Source organism: Clupea harengus, chromosome 22 (genome assembly GCF_900700415.2).
Source record: "Clupea harengus chromosome 22, Ch_v2.0.2, whole genome shotgun sequence".
NCBI lineage: Eukaryota > Metazoa > Chordata > Actinopteri > Clupeiformes > Clupeidae > Clupea > Clupea harengus.
Window position 1 is genome coordinate 10,578,886 of NC_045173.1, and position 18,632 is coordinate 10,597,517.

Here is an 18,632-nt window from a genome sequence, read left to right on the forward strand (position 1 = left end):
TACACGCGAAGGTGTGGGGGGGGGGGGGGGGGGACTTTTACATGTCCAGGCCCAGGGGCCCATGGCTATGGGGGTGCTTGGCGTTTTACTGAGGGTGCTATGAAATTAGGGTGATAGCCTATGTGTCACATGGTTCTCTACTACAACACCTCCCCACCATATCATCTGTCATCAGTTCACAATCATCAATAATCACATAGAACTTTAGTTGGACTCCAAACATGCGAGGTGGATATTTCTGGAGTATTGGTCTTCTCGGACCAACCTGGGCTGCTAGCACCATGGTTAGCACCCTCAGTAGCCGTGGAGGGTTGACCTCCTTGACCACGATGTTCCTCTTCTTCAAAATCCACATCAGATACCCCTGGCATTTCTTCTTCTTTTACGTCACTCTCGTTTCTTAATAATTCTTCCAAACGTAGACATTTAGGTAGCAAAAATCGATGCATTGTTGAACTTGAAACGCACTAGCTTGCTTTCTCCTTCAACCGTCCTGGAATGTCAACGTTCACGCGTGCAAAGTGAAAATTGTGTCAAAGGTTATTACAGAATGATTGCTCTGTGTCTAAAAAAATCTGTTCATTTCAATCTGTTATTATTTTCTTTTGTGAGTGAAATATTATTATCACACAATAAATAACGCAGAATGAAATGAAATAACTATAACCATTATTTTCTTGGGGGTGCTATGGCTAATCCAGGGGGAGCTATAGCACACCCTAGCACCCCCTGGCGCCGCCCCTGGTTGATGGTTAAGGTAAAACAATCTTATGATGAAATGATATGTAATAGCTTATGATACTTACTAGTCAAGCAGAAAAGAGCCCCACTCAGCATCCATGCAAGTGACAACACCTATCCTAGGCTTGCTGGTGAACTACTCTGTGCTTTGGTCGTTTTACAACCTTCAATGAAATGAAATGTTGTCTTCCAATATACGTCTTCATACTGAATTGGATGATGTTATTTTAAGGTTTATTTTCTTAATGTTTCTCTGAAGCGCGATGGTTATATGACAGTTTCCCCATTTCTTTACACAGTCCTTTGCGTTTTTATTGAAGACTGCAAGGTCCTTTGAGCTGCCAGGGTTGGGGCAGACAAGGCAGAATATTCTCTAACAGAATATTATCCACAGAAACACATCATTAACACAACATTAAGCAATGTTAACTAGTGCATGTATGGGTTGCAAAGAAACCTCAATCTAGACTGATTATGTCAAAAATGTATTGAAAACTGTGAGTGGATGGATTTGAAAATGGAATAGGATAAATAATATAAAATAGAATCCTATTTGTAGCATCCCATTTTAAAATAGGATGCCATGATTTCAGCATGTAATTTAGACTAAATATTTTCCACTATCCATTTCCCACGAACATAATGCCAAAATGTGTAGAGGTTATTTAACTTATGAGCAGCGGACCAAACTGATGCACTTAAAACGAGCAGTATTACCATGCACAAAAAAAAGACACCAGCGGGATGAGTGCAGTGACATGAGTAACTTGCTTCATCTGAAACAAGAGTAGCATAATGAGAACTGCTTTATTCAGGAATGACTTCCAGCAGCTCAGCAGCCTGAGTACACACGTCATTGACAGAGGCATGGTTTAAGCATCGTCATCTAGAGCACTGTGCAGTCTGCTCTTCACAGCACCAAGAGGGTTCAGTCAATTTCCGTTAATGACCTTCAGATGAAATGTTCACATAACAACCAGTTTTTTTTCCGAAATGCATACCAATAATGACAACTTCCGTGCAAAAATCAGCTAAGAGAATAGTATAAAATCATGATTAGCAACATAAAAATGAATATAAACATGTGATTATGCTATTAGTGAGCATATACCTAATAAATACATTGATTGTATTGTATATCTTTAGTATACCAAAGGAAATTTAGTAGACCGTAATGAAACCTTCCATGTCTGAGCAGACAGTTGTTAAAAAACAAGTTATTAAGAGTAATTATTGCATGGATCTGTGTCCTGTGATTGTTGAGGGCATGGTGGCCCCTTCATGTTCCTCTGTGAGTTGGAGGCGTAGGTTATGCGTCATTCCCTCCACAGAGCAAGAGCATGGCTTTACGGTAGTCCCCAGAAGTGTCACCCTATACCAAAAGACATGTATGCACACACACACACACACACACACACACACACACACACATGCACACAGTGCTCCGTTAGTCATACAATACTAATGTTCAACACTGGAGTAGGACATAACATTGACATTCAGTAGCACAATATTCAATGTTAGTGCTCAGATTGTGTATGTGTGTTTACCTTGATCGTGTCATGTAAAGTGGCGGCAAACATTCTTCTAAACTCTGTACGGATATCCAGCATATCTATCTCACTGCGAGACACCATGATTCGGATGAGAGTTTGGTCGTCCGTGCCTGCCCCCTAGAGGAGATGATCCGAAATTTACACACATGTTGGGGGAAAATAAATACATTTCATTTATTTTTCATTACATCACATCAGTAATCTTACCTTCATGGCATAGTAGAGCATCTCAGCAAAGTAGGCTGGAACGCTCCGGGCACACTTGACTGGGTGAGGACATCAGAAAGTCATGTCAGATTTTACATCTTAGTTCTTTACTCGAGTGATTGGACGGATTGGGAAGTTTAGGGTTAGGGTAATGCTTAATAACTGTCTGTTGTGTTATTAAATTTGACATGTCACACTGCTATTTCACTTGATTACTTTGTTAAAGAGCAACAAAGTTTTCACTGCCAGGGATGGAGTAACCGGTAATCATATGAACTTGCCAAATTTTATTTTGGACAATTTCGTGTGCCTGCGCCTAGTGAAAGTGCCGCCTGTTCAGCAGGAGTAAAGTAGGCCATAATTCAGTTAAAGGTTTTAGACGGTGTCTGGAGACTCACATCTTACCCTGGGGTGTAAACAAGCATAAAGAGAAGCCATGTGGGTGTCATGTGAAAATCAGCTTTCATTCATTTGTGTGTGATACAGTGTGAGAGAAAGAACAAAGGAAGGAATACACGAAAAAGAAGGGAGTGAATATAAGTTAAAAGCGTATGAGACAGGAAAGATCAGAAAGTAAGAGAAATGAGAAAGATGCGGGGGGGGGGGGGGGGGGGCACACACACACACACACTCACCCACAGCCAGGAGAACAGTTTCCAGATGGCGAGAGGTTTCTCTCTTGATGCTCTCCTCGATCTCATAGCCAGAAAGCTTCATGTACGCCTCAAACACTACAGAACAGAGGAGGAGAGAACCATCAGAAGGACCGCCATATTGCCACATACTGCACAGCACTCTTCACAAAACAACCATCAACGCTCAATATTTATGGGGAGCTTCACTGGCAAATGCTTATGTGCTGATAAAATGTGTAATTTTATGTAAGAGCATTTATGAAGCGTTTGATAGAAAAAGTGATGTTGATGAGATATGGATTGATGTTGGTATTAATACTGATAAGTGATAGATTGATGTTGGTATTAATATTGATAAATGATAGATTGATGCTTGTAGTGATATTGCCGAGTGATGGATGGATTGATGTTGATACTATGGTGTGTGGACTGACCCCTGCGGAGGTGAGCAGCGCTGCGGTTGCCCAGGATGGAGATGAACTGCTCCTCATCAGTGCCATACTTCTGCTCTCCGGCAGCAAACAGGGCCTGCAACATGGCACATTTACACACACACACACACACACACACACACACACACACACACACACACACACACACACACACACACACACACACACACACACACACACACACACACACACACACACACACACACACACACACACACACACACACACACACACACACACACACACAGAAAGAGAGAGAGATCTGCATATTCAAATTTATATGCAAACACAAGGACATGCACGTTCAAAGATATTTTCCCATCACACAGACCAAACAAATCACACAGGGCTAGAAAAAGCAACCTTGAGCATCTACAGAACATGTCAATTAAAACATAATAATAGTAATTAAGACATTATTTATATCTTTCTCATACTGAGTCACCAGCACACACACACACACACACACACACACAAACCCTCCACACACACACACATACACAAATGTATCAAAAAAGAAACTGACCTGAGCATCACTGTCTATTTTGCCCTCCTGGATTCCTTGCTGTCTGCTTGCCTGTGCACAGAAGAGCAATTCAGCATCGCCCCGACAAAAGAGTGGCAGAGAGAACATGGCTGTGTTTGGAGTGCGCTCTAACCTGTAACAGAATCACCAGCATCCTCTTGAAATGGCCATCCGTGTCTCCTGTGACATCTTCCTCCAGGTCATCGTCATATTCTAGAGAGAAAAATGCAAAATAGTGACCGTTTAGGATTAAAGACTAATTGTCAACAATAAAAGACGATATCTTATAAAGCTGTGGTGCATTTAATCTCACACTGTACAACATACCTAAACATTGGGCATTTCCACAAAATCACAGACATACAATTCAGCAGTACAGTTAAATTGCCCATTCAACCGGTACATCCTCTGATTACCAGGGTGGCTGCTACTGGTGGATTTCATGATCTCATACAATGCAGAGATAAAGCTTTCATTTAGCCCCATTCCAAAGCATTCTCTCTGCAGCTCTATACTCTGCTCTATGCTTGTGATGCCAGTGACTCCATTTAAACATGGCGACTTATGACCTTACCTTGCTTGTAAGCAGCAATGATGTCTCGGACCTGAATGGCTGTTCTGGAGGCCAGGATCTCAATCAGTACCTTCTCATCAGTCCCCGCTCCCTGAGGACCAGAAATAAGCCACATCACTTTCTCATTCCCTCTGTTTCAGTATGCCTTTGCATGTGTGTCCACACTTGTTAGTATGTATGGGGGTGGGTTTTTACAATATATGCGTAAGTGTATCCAAGAAAGAAAACACGTGTGTGGTGTGTGTGTCTACCTTGATGGCGTTTCTGAGCAGCTCCACATCATAGGCATTGGGAGGAGTCATCAGACCCACAACCAGAGTCTCGAACTTTCCACCCAGCTCTGACTTCAGATCATCCACCAAGTCCTGTGAGACCCAAGATTCATATTAGAAGCTCAGCAACAAGTTCATTTTCCAAATGGAGCCGGCCAGTTCGTAACATGGGGAATCTTGAGACCGCAGGAGTGAACTATTAACTGTTATTGTCAGTGGATGTAGCACAGCGGAAGGGATGGGTCGCCATGAGACTGAGTGTATGTTGAGTTGGGATTTACTTTGTTCTTAATGGAAGTTCAGGGTAAGGGACTTCAGCGTGATTTATGGGCTGTGTGATTCCCACTCTCTGTTCCTGTGGGGAATGAGAGTCCCTCCCAGAGCTTCTGCCATCTCATTTACTCAATACCCACACACTGATGTGCTAACACCTCTTTATTCAACAACTAGACCTATAAGATTGCTGTTGCTCAATCCCTCTGAGGCATTTGAAAACTCGGCCACACGTGAAATCTGTGTTTACATAAATCTAGTCATCAAGATGTGTGACCTTGTGAACCACTGTCTAAGATTTGACATCAGTGGTTATCCCATCCCATGTGTGAACAATTCACTCTCATGTTATGGGGTCTATATCAGCAGTTACAACCAAAGGAGATTAAAAAGAGAACAAAGGAGTGAAAGGGGAAATGGAAAAGAGAAAAAGGAGGATAGGACTGCGGTGAGTAGACATGATGGCACTGAGATGTTCTAAGAATGAGAGGATAGCAGAAGGAAATGGAGTCATAACTCATGCTACCCGTGAGAAAAGGGGAAGAAAAGAAATCAGTTTGATCTAAGTACATATCTATTTTGCACTTTCTGTCTATTTGTAAAGATTCAAACTGTCTACATACTGTTTACAATGTTTATACTATATTTAAATGCAATGCACTTAGTCTTCCAAAATGTGTCCCCACATTTACATAGTCTTATTGTAAAACAGGGTGTATTTGTAGTATAGTGTTTCTTTATATTTTAGCATAGTCCCTTTTTTTAATAAACTAGCTAGAACACACTAGGGAAAGAGTTCTAGGAGGAGCATTTCTGCTAAACTGATGACGACTAGCTGAAGAACTGATATTTTGGTATGTGTTGTGTGCTGGCATGTTTAAAACACTGAGTGGATTTAGTGTTGGGTCACCTTGCCAAATAGGGTTTTATAGGTGGCTTTAATTTCCTGCCGTTGGTTGTTACTGCGTGCAGTCAGAAGCTGAAGAATGGTATCCTCATCAGTGCCTGAAAGAAATGTGATAAGAATTAAAAACAAATTACTTTAAATATTACTCAAATAGCTGCTGGTGTCGCTGGCTGAAAATGTTATTTCCAGAGGTGGAAGGGGGCTCCAGAGGACAGCTGATGACATTAGTTCACACAGCGATGACACCTCTGGGAGAACCCCCTTGACATCTATCATTTCAACATGATGTACGACAACATGCCCGTGCCCATAAACCCAATAACTCATAATGACATGCCCATAAACCCAATACGCAGCCTACAGTGCGGCAACACCGTGAAACGCAACTACCTGTCATACTACTCAAAACAAAAGTGCCAGGGGCTGGAGGGGAAGAAGAAAAACAAAACAACCGGTTACTCTCGTAACCCCGGTTCCCTGAAGGAGGGAATGATCTACCACCAATGGAAATCGATCCAAACGGTGAACAGCACGCCACTCTCCTCTGACGTACCGCAAAACAGTGCTGCACTAACTGATCTACCTCATTAGTTTACCATCACCCTGCCTCGGGGAGGCCGAACGGCAAGAAGGGTGGTAGCTCATTAACTACTTCAGAGAACCAGGGTTACGTTAACCGTTCAGTTCCCTTTCAGTTCGGTCACAAGCTGCCACCAGTGGGAACACTTATCGCACACTATTGTGAGAGTCAGTTCAGGAGGGCTTACAGCTGAGACTATACCCATCTTGCCCACACATTTACATTTACATTTACATTCAGTCATTGGACAGATGTGTTAGTCAAGACACAATGTGATAACACAGTGTCTGACCATTGCGTAGCAGTATGGTACAAACATCCACACTTGTGCGCCAGATGATGGGATAATTTATAATATAAGATAATTTGGGAGTTTATGAGACTCATCTGTTTGAAGAACAGTTTGGGCAACTGAAGAGCATGTGATATCTAGACCTTGCAAATATCTGCTACTCCAGCCCCCCCCCCCCTGAAAAAGGGCCCAAGACACTACAATCCCACTTGTAGAGTGAACACGTGAAGGTTCGTGTCCTTTGCATTCGTGGACCTTGGAAAATGCTCTGACAATGCTGACAATGCTCTCCCTATTGTCTGTTGACAATGGACTTGTGGAATGCCTTAATCACACTCTGGCAACCCAGCTGACCATTTTAACAAGCTGGGACCTGCATCTGCCCCTGGTCCTACTGGCATACTGAATGTATGAACTGACCTCTTTAAGTGAGTCTCTCTCCTTCTTAATGGCCCTGCATTCGAGAATAAATTGCTTTTTGAAGCATTTCATATATCCCTGAGCTGGTTCAGGGGATGATATTAATCCTTAAAAGCAGACAAATAGAAACTCTAGGTTTCCATGTCTACATCAAACACTGAGGATAAAATTCAATATAAATGATTGTGCTATAAACTGTGTCCCCTCCCCTAATTTCAAGTCCACTCTTTTAACATTACTACTTTTAACAGGGGCCTAGCCACTTCCTCATTTACACAGAATGACAAAAGCAGTATGTCCTTGACTCTACTTCAGGTCAACATGCCAGCAGCTTTCCCCCACACTCCATCTCCACATTTGTATAACCAGGTTTACCTTGTGATCGATATTGGAGAGGCTTAGTCACCTACTCATTAAACTGAACAATCCCAACTCAGTGGCTGCTCTGTTACTGCCTCATCAGGTAATCAATTGCAGAGGATGATGAATCATGCGTCATGCCACCCATTCCAATATCACATGATACCGTCAGCCAAATGTAATAATGGAACACTATACAAAAAGAACAATTTTCTGTTTTTTTTTTCTTATTCTCTGACTTTTTATTCAGACACAAATGCTGAAACTTACTGCGCTACATAACTCAAAAGTGCTTCAAAACAGATTCTGGGAAGTTCCACTGTTGTAACGCTAAGGTTCAGCTCTTGTGGTTAATGCAGACTCACCGAAGCCCTTCATGGCCTTGCTGAGGGCGGTGGCGTCGTCGCTGGCGTTGAAGCCACCATAGGGTCTCACTGAACCTCTGCCGGCCTGGAGAACACAGATGAGCACATTCAATCAAGCTCAGTGTTATACGCTGCGTTTGTTTATGGTTGGCCACCCTGCTGTTTACAGTGTTCTAAGGAGATGAGATGGCCGATGCACAGCTAAAAAAGCACTGTAGCCCAGTGTTATAGTTTTGCACTGACAAACACACTTACATGTTTCTTTTCTACATGTTCGCTGAAAAGCACTGTAGCCCAGTGTTGGAGTTTTGCACCGACAAACACACTTACATGTTTCTACATGTTCAAGAGAAGGACAGCACTGCAAAACTGCTGTGGCAGAGTGTCTCATATATACAGTGTTTGACTTTGGAGTGGTCAGGGAAGCTACATTCTTTACTGCTGATTTTCCACTTGGAAAGTCTGAATAACTGGGATGGCCTGCATTTAAAGGGACAGGCACAACTGATGCAATAGTAGTGAAAAACAGGAAAGCCTATCTCTGAATAAGTCTGCACTGTCAGCTTTGGGATCTCTGGGATTAGTTGGCCAAAGCCGGCTGGTGGCAGTTTCTTCAAAATCTGTCCTTCGCCTTTCAATCCGTTCCCCAAACCATGATTTATGATGACATACAGAACTATGTACACTCCTATCTCACAATTTAATCAGTTGCTAAGGAAATATATTACTTTTATATCCCTGTCTTTGATAACTTTGTTTATCAAATTACCTGTGGTCACAGGTGGGTGGGTGTGTGCACATTTGTGTGTGAGGGTGTATGTGTGTAATGCACAATCAATTGTATTGACGCACACACACTCTAGTTCCTCATTAGCTCACAGTTGGACCCCTGAGTATGGTTAAAGACACAATAGATCTACAGAGAAACAAACTAATCATCGTTTCAGCAGTAACTCATTAACTCAATACCTGCTCTGTCAGGGACACACACAGACACATAAGCACCTCCACTATCCACCCAGTAATCTCACAGTTATTTACACACAAACACACACACACACACACACACACCTATAATCAGATAGAGAACAGGATATGTCAATCTCTGAGGATTGTACCTTTACTAGGAGGAATCCAGTGAGGCATCTAAATCATTGATATTTCATAGGAGTGCTGAGTCTTCACCTCAGGAAAAGCTAATAGACCAGTAAATGTCTGAGACTGCCAAAGGTGTGTCTGAGGTAATGAACCTGAGATTATAGTCACACCACGTGAATTAAACTAATCAATAACATACTACTGTGCATACAATTCTAAATGACCCCAACCACTGGAATGGTCTTTCAAAATGAGCTGAACAAGAAGCTAAGAATGTTGGATATTCAGGGTGAACCAGCCATGAAAAACTGTCCAAAACATCTCCCAACAACGGAGATCCTGTGTTCGTGAGTGTTGCCTGAAAAACACGTCTCCCTCTCTGACTCCTCATCATGTGCTTCCAAACCTACCCTCAGACAAGGTTGCGTCCTGCTCTCAATTAGAAACTGCTGCGCAGAGGAGGTGTGGAAGGAGGCTCGAGAAAGGAGACTCACAAGCTCAACCAGCTCTACCATGTTAAACCAACCCCAATATATAAAAATGAGTGTGGATGGAGACATAGAGAACCTGAGGAATTCAGGGAGTTTCATGTGTGTGCAGTGGTGGTAACATTATGACTCAGACCCAGTCACTTCCATGGGTCCACTCCCACACATGCACTTGTTCCATAAGGAGACCACAAAATGTGAACAATGAGTCAATGAGCTGCATTTAAAAGCACTTTTACTATTAAAATAAACTCACACAAAAATAGATACATAATTCCAGTTAGTTTGTAAACATTGCATTTGCACCACTAACTGAAAAATATGACATATATCACCAGAGTGAAAATTGCTACTGACAATGGCATACTTGAGTGATAGGAATAACTTTAGTGATTTTGGAGATTAATGATAATAGAGCTGCATTCAAAAGCACTTTTACTATTAAAATAAACGCACAAAAATAGATACATGATTCCAGTGATCATACAGAACCAACTGTTGTTTCAGTGTTTATACAACTGCATGACCTATCAGCAATAACTTTTCAGATGGGAAAGTGCTTGTTTGGACTTCTGTGTACACACACAAATCAAACAGAAGCGTACACCCATCCTACATCTGACTATTTTGGCTATATCAACACAATCTTCATTTTATGGCATGCCATGTTGCTTTGGCAGCATATCAGATCACTCTCACTTCCTGTGTTCCTGTTTCTTTTAATCTGAATTGTATGAAAGAAGACCAGTGTAAGGAATGTACTTGTGTCACAGCCCTGCACCAGAACCTACATCTAAACATAGACCCTAAATTAGCTGTGTTTGTGCAGGAGGACAGCTGAGGACTGTTTCAGTGTTATCAGTGCAGAGCTCTGTTTACACACTAGTCTCATCACACGACTGAGCCCCACCCACGTAACTGGAGCGACCAGGACAGTCTACACGGATAGGATATTCCCCTAACCAACGACAACATCCGGGAACCCAGTGAAAGGGTAGGCAGAAGACAAGGAGAAAAAGAGTGAGGTTAGAGAGGGGTGAAGAATGGAAGACAAGGTGGGCATGGTCGTGAAAGATGGTGCCAGAGTTACAGTGGGAGTGAAGGAGTTCAGACAGGGAGAGAGAGGAAAACGAGGAAAACGAGGGACCCGCCCTACTAGGCTGTCTGCCCACACATATGAGTCATCCACTCACAAGTCTGAGGCCTGGGTAGAAATGAAGGGGAAACAGCTCTGCACTCAGAACAGTTACTTTCAATCCGTTCCTCATTCAAAATGCACAACTGCCTGTACTTTTAGGTATTTACAACCAGCATTTCTTACTATATTCAAACTAATGATTGAAACAAACAAGAAGTGAAATGAAAAGTTGTTAAAAACACAAAACAGTTTTTTACTGTATGAAAACTTTTGCTCTCAGCAACCTTCTAGGTATTACATAACAGTCATGAAGTTTCTATATCCACAACAGTGCTGAAATGTTGACGGGCTGGTATGGTTTTCAGTTGCTTTCATAAAAGATCATTGATTATTCATCACCAACCCGCTATGAGTTGCCGACCAAAATGTATCGTGCGAGTCTCAATGATTAATTGATGAGGACCTACAGTGGGTGTTGCCTGGATACCGTATCACAGTAGTATTATCACGTTTGACTATTCTTTAAAACTATTTTCATGATGATACTGTAACCTTAATGAACCTGTAAAGTCTTAGAAATAATAAAAAACAACTTACCATTGTAAGAGTTCTTGTCTTTTAAACAGTATTTTAACCTACACGCTGAAACAAAACCAAGCAAAAATTAAAATTAGTATCGCTTGAAAAATACATCTGTCAAAGCTTGCACCCTAAATGTGCAATGACCAAATACACTACGCATTCTAGACATTTTGGAAGATTTTGAAATGCCACAAACCATTGTCCCATACACAGGTAACTCCGTACCTGTTGCTAGTGGCATAGTGATCAAAGTAAAGTATGGTAAAGTATTGTTGTTAAAAGTGGTGATGTGTGTCAATTGTACACACAGCTTACCAAGAGGATAGTTCGCTTGCCGCACGCAGGATCGCCGAAGGAAAGAGAAGAAGTGAGTAAAGTCAGAGTGGAATAAAACTACTGGGCTGAGCTGTGCAACCACACCCTAATAACTATGGTTGCTGAGGTCATGGGTAATGTAGTTTTTAAACTTGCGTGTGCTGCTGTAGTTCTCCTATGCGAAGAACTACATGTGGTTAAACATCGGCAACACTGAGGTTGAAACTACTTCTCATTGGTAACCTCGGAATCTATATTGTTCTGGTGCTGTGAACAGAACAGTCACAAAGTGAATATGTTTCCTTTTATTGGCAAGTTATTTGCAGTGTCTCTAATTTTAGCTTTTCCACATGAGTCCTTACACAGTGGAATGTGATAACGAGGCTCCAAACATTTAAGAAGCTAAAATATATTGTTAATTTATAAATATTACGAAACTGCTATCAAGAATAATTACAGTTTTACTCAATACGCAGCAGTCATAAGACTTAAATGACAAGAGCTTGAATATGCAAACTGTGTGTGTAATGAAAGATTCAGATTCATAGTACCTGTTGCTTTCCCTGCTGTACCAGTAGGTACAGATATGCAAATCCTATTAGTATGCATCAGGGTATGAGTTGAGAGGTTCATCTGAGTTCTCCTTTAAATATTTGCAGAATGGCAGTGTCTTAATGACAAACAATGTGCACATTGTCCTTGAAAATGCCATGGATATTTTCCATTGTTTCTTTTTTTTCCTGAAGTTGTTAAAAACAACGCTGACAAAGGAGGTCATCTAGTTACACAGATACCTTAACTGAACCACACGGGTCAAATACAGGTTTATTAAAGTGGTCTCTGTCAACATATATCAAGATGAAAATTTACAGAGTAGTTTACGTGAGGTTGTATATCAAGAGAGGTTAGAGATTAAATGATGAATTAAATAAAAATACAAATAAGCAAATTCCTAATGTTAATGCTCTAAATGCCACTACGTTATTAGCAAACCTCATCTGTGACATGTACGCCCACAAATGACAGATTTAATAAATCAAATAAGTGCACAATATACAAATTCAATAAACACATTTTAGCTGCCCAGAATATCACTTTTTTTTGTCTAAATCAAGTTCAGATGCACTTTAAAATCTACAGTCGCATGATTGTTCTGCTGAATGTCATTTAACATACTCCACAACAAATCCAGTGCTCAGCCAGTGTAATTTTGTCTTGAAGAGTAGCCTATCCTGCTGTAGCCAGCCAGCTCAACCTCACACCCAGAATCTGTGGCTCATGGGTGGGGAATGCACCACCAATGGCCAAGCCTCCCGCAGAGTCTACGCTCCTCATTCCTCTCCTCCCCTCACCTCCTGTGACCAGTCTCTCCTTGGAACACCAGGTCTCTGATCCAACAGAGCAGCAGCAGCAGGATGAGGAGGATGAACAGGAAAAGTGTGAGCAGCAGTCCTGTGTAGATGTACAAGTTGGCCTCCAAGCTTACTGGGACTGGTAAGGCGCCGGAGCCCTGCACGAACCCCTGTGGTGTTCTCATGGATCACCCAGTGACTGAGCAAGGTCAGAGAATGTTGGACTGTTGGACTGTGTGATGTCCTTGCTTTTGTTTGGTCTGTTGTGATCCCTTGTCTTCTGCTTTTGATCCCACTGTTGTGATCCCTTGTCTTCTGCTTTTGATCCCACTGTTGTGATCCCTTGTCTTCTGCTTTTGATCCCACTGTTGTGATCCCGTGTCTTCTGCTTTTGATCCCACTGTTTGCTCGTATTAATCTGATGTTACTGTCCAGTATAAGTCCACATGTAAAGTTGGCAGCATGCACCTGATGTATGGGAAGATCAAGAGTGTTTCATGTATTTGAAAGAGCATTATTATGTTTTTTATCTCTACATGGACCTGTACACTCCCTCCCTCTCTTCACCAATATAATTTAGCCCTCCCCTTTCATTTTACCTCTATGCATGCTTGTCCTTAATCAGTTCCAGTGGTGGAAGAAGTATTTAGATCCTTTACTTAGGTACAAGTACCAAAACAGCAATGTAATATGACTCCATTACAAGTAAAAGTGCATAAGTATTAGCACCAAAATGTAGTTAAAGTATTAAAGAAAAAGTACTGGTTTGGTCCCTTAGATTATTAATACTGAAGCATTAGTGTCAGTATCATATGTTACTGTTGTAGCTGCTGGAGGTGGAGCTAGTTTGAAATACTTTATACACAGCTTTAGTATACACGGACACCAGATAAACATTTTGACAGACACATCTATTTTTAGTTTTTGGACCATGTGGGAGGTTTCAACTCCTAGACTCATGTTAAAGGTTTCAACTGTTTCATGTTAAACTCAAAGACATCTGAAAGATGCCAGAAGCCAAAAGGGTTGGAAACCACTGGTTTAATCTTTAACAATGTCTTGTATTTTAAAAGCTTGCTATATTATTCATTGTGGAAAACATTCATCTTAAAACTCACTAGTAACTCAAGCTGTCTAATAAATGTAGTGGAGTAAGTACAGTATACCCTCTGATATGTAGTGGTGTGAAAGTTTGAAGTAGCATAAAACGGGAATACTTAAGTAAAGTACAACTACCTCAAAATTGAGTACTGAATTACGCTATTGAGGAAATGTACTTTACTTCCCACCACTGATCAGTTGTATCAGTTCATACACGTTTGTCTCATTAGTCTCTTTTCATTGTGAGCTGTGAATTAAAGCTTTGTGTGTTGTCTACAAAGTCACCGAGAGTGAAAGGTATGCTGAATAGGGGAAAATTCCAAACGTGAACATTGTACTGAAAAATGGCTTTCACGTTCACTGTTTTCTATCATGAAAACGGAACTGTAAAGCAGTGAAATGCTTATTAAGACAAGTTTAGTCAGACATTAAGCTGTGTATATTAGGAATTGCTACCTCACTGCAGTGCGATATTTGTTCCTAGCGGTCGCATTTGCCAGTACATTGCTAGTATCTTCTATGAAAGTCATACGACCATGGACTGTGCGATTATTTAAAAGGGCAGTCAAACAAGAATTAGGTTTTGCAGAAAGAACATACATAACGATGTCACTATTCATAATGTGAAGTGATTCTAAACCGCATCTAACCTTTTGTAAGGATGTATTATCGCGTTTAGTGTTCAAACTGAGAACAAATATTTTCACAAGCACACCCCTTCGCCGTTAGAAATGGGATAAGACCGCTTGTATATTAGCTGCATGAGGTGACTGAATGGGGATCTCTGTCGGCTGCAATCGGGGTGTTTATTGACAATCGAAAGTAACTGAGGTTGAAGAGATAGTTTGCACAGACGGCCTGATAACATGGAGTGGAAACCGATGGAGATCAACCCCGAGGTTGGGTATTATAGCTTTAATCATAAACATCGACTTGTTGATGATAAATGCTTCTGTGTTGTGAGAGACTCATGCATTCTCTGCCTTTGCCTTTTGTTTCACAGATGCTGAATACAGTATGTATGCTGACTCACTCACAGGGATTGTTATAGCCTTTTGGTAGGCTACAGGGGTAGCTTTTGCTTTGTCATTCTGCTGCTGTGTGATGCATTTGACTGACGTGGCGAGATTAACCCACACCAACTACACAACTGTTTTGTAATGTAGGGTGCGGTCAGCTCGACCACCTGCTTATTTTATTAAGAAAATAATCAGGCTCATCAGAAGCCCACCTCATTATCGTGTTTAATCCAATCGAGTAGCCTATTGGTGTTGATTGGTCTCAGTATGAATGCCTATTTTTGTGAATTATAGCAGAAATTGTGCCGACAAAGTGCTAGTAACATCGGCTTATTTTTCATTATAGCAGTGAAACTATGTTTAAAACATAAACAGATTATTTATTCGACTAAATCTTTTCAAGTGCCCAACGTTTGATGCTAATTCAGGTAGCATAGTGAGGGTTTCAGAGACCAATGTAGGGTAGGCCACTGTAATACGTCCTGCCGTCATTTGTCACATTGTGTCGGCCACATGGTCGCTGTCCATCCCGCAGGTGCTGAGTAAACTGGGCGTGGGGTCGAAATGGCGATTCGTGGACGTACTCGGTCTAGAGGACGAGCTTTTGTCCTCGGTGCCGTCGCCGGCTTGTGCTGTGATGCTGCTCTTCCCATTGACTCAACAGGTAAAAGGGCGCTGCCCCCGTGGAATGATTGGCAAACTGGGCCCATGCTGTGGGAGGGAGGCTTGTCTTGCGACCAACAACAGAGTTGAGGCAGAAGGGTTTCATTTTTAATGTATTTGTTTTTACAGTTTGGAATACCATTTACAAACTGTCCTCCAAAACATTTGGTCTTTAAAGATGGCCACATTTATTCTCTATATCAGCATAGCCCATGTCAACAAAGACAGCATAGGAAAGCCACAGGCCAACCCAAACCAGTCCCTGCTGCTGCGTGCTGTCTGGCTTCTGTAGCTATCAATGGCACCATCAACAAATGGCAAAAAACCTTTAATCCTTGTCAATTTTTGAGAAAGAAATATTCATATTTGTGCCTCCATATATTTCTCTGTCTGTCAGCATGAAGCTTTTCGAGGGAAGCAGGCGGTAGCCCCGGCCTGTAATGATGTGTATTTCCTGAAGCAAACTGTGGTGAACTCCTGTGGCACAGTTGGTTTACTGCATGCCGTTGCCAACAACCAGGATCAAATGGACTTTGGTGAGCAAATAGATGTATTATGGAACTGAAATTAAGGTACAATGTCCCAATGGTATTTAGCTGTATGTAATCTATGAAGAGCTACCAATATATTATATACCAGTGATATTTTGACGAGAATGATTTTGAATTGAGTGTGTTTTGATAGTTTCCATCAAAGGAAAAAAAATATGTCAGATTCATGCTATAAATGACAATTCCACCTCCTTTGCTTTTTTTGTCTGATAGACAGTGGCTCTGCCTTAAAGAAGTTTCTGGAAGCCACAGCCAGTATGTCTGCTGCAGACCGAGCCAAAGAGCTTGAGAAGAACAAGGTTAGACATGGCGCACTCTGTTTTGTATCACACATTTCTCCCCTTGGTCTGCTGTTAACTTTGTTTCAGGGGTTGCTCATTTACTTTCATGAGAATGCAGCCATGGGAGCAGTTGCAGTTTATGTGCCTAATCTTTCCCATAGGTGGCACTAAAACACCGTAGACTAAAACACGGCAGGGCTCTTTAGTGGGGGAAATTGAATTGAATGGGTAAAATATTTAGTATGACGACATCATATGAAAAATTCAACACTTTCGTCTCTCTCTTTCTCTCTCTCTCTCTCTCTCTCTCTCTCTCTCTCTCGTCCCAGGATATCCAGGCAACCCATGATGAGGTGGCAGCAGAGGGACAGTGCAGGGTATTGCACCCGTCTAAAACAGTTTTCTGATTCTGTATCCTATCTATTTTTAAGAGATTGCAAAATTATCGAATTATTATTGAAATAATTTATTCAAATTGTCTAAAAATGGCCACATACACTGTCATCATCTGTCTTAGAAGTGTATAGTAAACAGTTCCCACTTTCTAAAGCGGAGTCAAACATTGCCCAAACTGTCAGGCAATAAATACTTGCTAACATGTATTTCAACTGTTCAACATCCTGTACATTTGAATTTGCATTTCTGTAACAGGTGGAGGAAGGCAATGTGAATTTCCATTTCATCACTTTTGTCAATGTGAATGGCCAACTCTATGAGCTGGGTGAGTTTCTCTTCAATGTCACTGCATTTGACACCAACAGAGACTGAGAATATAACCATCAGGAGTCTCACTTCTGTTCTCTTCTGCACTCCCATGGGATGTGTATCTTGAAAGAATTTATGAAAGAATAAAATGTTCCTGTATTGTTGCTGACAATAGTTGCAATAGAATATAGCACCGATCAATTCTTTTCCAAATGGCTGTTAGCCAATGTCTTCTCAGATGGAATACTTTGATTTGTTTTATGGCATCCATGACACAATGTAACACTTGTCAGTTTTTTCAGTTAATGTAAGAATGAGGTTTTGGGTTTATTATATTTATATAAATATTTTCACCATTCTTAAGATGGTAGAATGGAGGGACCAGTGACCCACGGTGCGACCAAAGATGGCTCCTTCATCATGGTATGTAAACAATTCAGTCAGTGAGTCACATTCTTAGGAACAGGTGTGCATGCATCCAGAAATTAATATTTCAACATTTATTCCTTTACCCCCGTACAGGATGCAGCAAAAGTGTGCCGCCAGTTTGTGGAGAGAGAAAAGGACGAGGTGCGCTTCTCTGCCGTGGCCCTGTGCAAGGCCTGAGTGAAGTCGTTGAGAGAGAAGAGAGAAAAAACCTCACCAAAAAAAATCACTCGATCACTAGAGCACACGCTGCATTGTGCTGCCCAGCACTTATATCCAAGCTTTTCTGAGATTCCTCCGTTAATGTCAATATGCTGTTCTGGTGTTTGTCTTGATCACTGTGGTCCAACTCTGAAGGCCTTGGTCTCTTGTTTTTATATCACTCTTCAAGCTGTCTTAGTAAGGGGAGAGACTGAAGTATTGCAATGCACAAGCGCTTGTAAGGGCAGTTGTTAAAGGGTTGTGAATTTAACAAATTGACTGTGGTTGTTATAGCATTGAACTGCCAACTTATCAGTGATGGCCTTAGATCAAAAAAGACTGTGTTATTTCAGTTAGTTTGCACTTTTCTTTATAGTGAAACAGTTAGGCTTCTAGACTGTTTTATGTTTCCTTGCACTGAAATGTCTGCCTGGAAGATGTGAATTATTGATATGCTTTGGGGTGGTTGAGACTGTCAGTATGTAACTGGCAGAGCTGAGCTTGGTGAAAACTCTATCTCACTGCTATTAAAGCTCTAAGTACTAAGTAAGT

The 18,632-nt window shown here is 41.4% G+C and overlaps 2 protein-coding genes across 2 annotated transcripts; one reads left to right on the plus strand and one right to left on the minus strand.

Annotated features, from left to right (window-relative positions):
* Positions 1-1,529: 1,529 nt before the first annotated feature.
* Positions 1,530-11,892, minus strand: anxa5b (annexin A5b). The gene is made up of 13 exons (XM_012836914.3): positions 11,782-11,892; positions 11,482-11,526; positions 8,161-8,245; positions 6,147-6,241; positions 4,943-5,056; positions 4,692-4,782; positions 4,251-4,330; positions 4,118-4,168; positions 3,574-3,667; positions 3,140-3,235; positions 2,505-2,563; positions 2,292-2,414; positions 1,530-2,113 (listed from the first exon to the last, which is right to left on the minus strand). Exons 2-13 carry the CDS (start codon positions 11,482-11,484, stop codon positions 2,051-2,053), a joined length of 954 nt encoding a protein of 317 aa, XP_012692368.1. The 5' UTR covers positions 11,485-11,526; positions 11,782-11,892; the 3' UTR covers positions 1,530-2,050.
* A 3,086-nt stretch (positions 11,893-14,978) lies between these two features.
* uchl1 (ubiquitin carboxyl-terminal esterase L1 (ubiquitin thiolesterase)) lies at positions 14,979-18,630 on the plus strand. Its single transcript, XM_012836920.3, has 9 exons — positions 14,979-15,133; positions 15,238-15,249; positions 15,789-15,917; positions 16,314-16,452; positions 16,681-16,766; positions 17,078-17,125; positions 17,400-17,469; positions 17,818-17,876; positions 17,976-18,630. Exons 1-9 carry the CDS (start codon positions 15,101-15,103, stop codon positions 18,057-18,059), a joined length of 660 nt encoding a protein of 219 aa, XP_012692374.1. The 5' UTR covers positions 14,979-15,100; the 3' UTR covers positions 18,060-18,630.
* Positions 18,631-18,632: the final 2 nt, after the last annotated feature.

Coding starts and splice junctions, on each gene's coding strand:
- anxa5b (XM_012836914.3), bottom strand. Junction 2,415..2,504: donor TGCTCTACTATGCCATGAAG/GTAAGATTACTG, acceptor CATCTCCTCTAG/GGGGCAGGCACGGACGACCA. Junction 2,114..2,291: donor CTTTACATGACACGATCAAG/GTAAACACACAT, acceptor CTTTTGGTATAG/GGTGACACTTCTGGGGACTA.
- uchl1 (XM_012836920.3), top strand. CDS start 15,101: ATGGAGTGGAAACCGATGGAGATCAACCCCGAG. Junction 15,918..16,313: donor TCTTCCCATTGACTCAACAG/GTAAAAGGGCGC, acceptor TCTGTCTGTCAG/CATGAAGCTTTTCGAGGGAA. Junction 17,126..17,399: donor CAGCAGAGGGACAGTGCAGG/GTATTGCACCCG, acceptor TTTCTGTAACAG/GTGGAGGAAGGCAATGTGAA.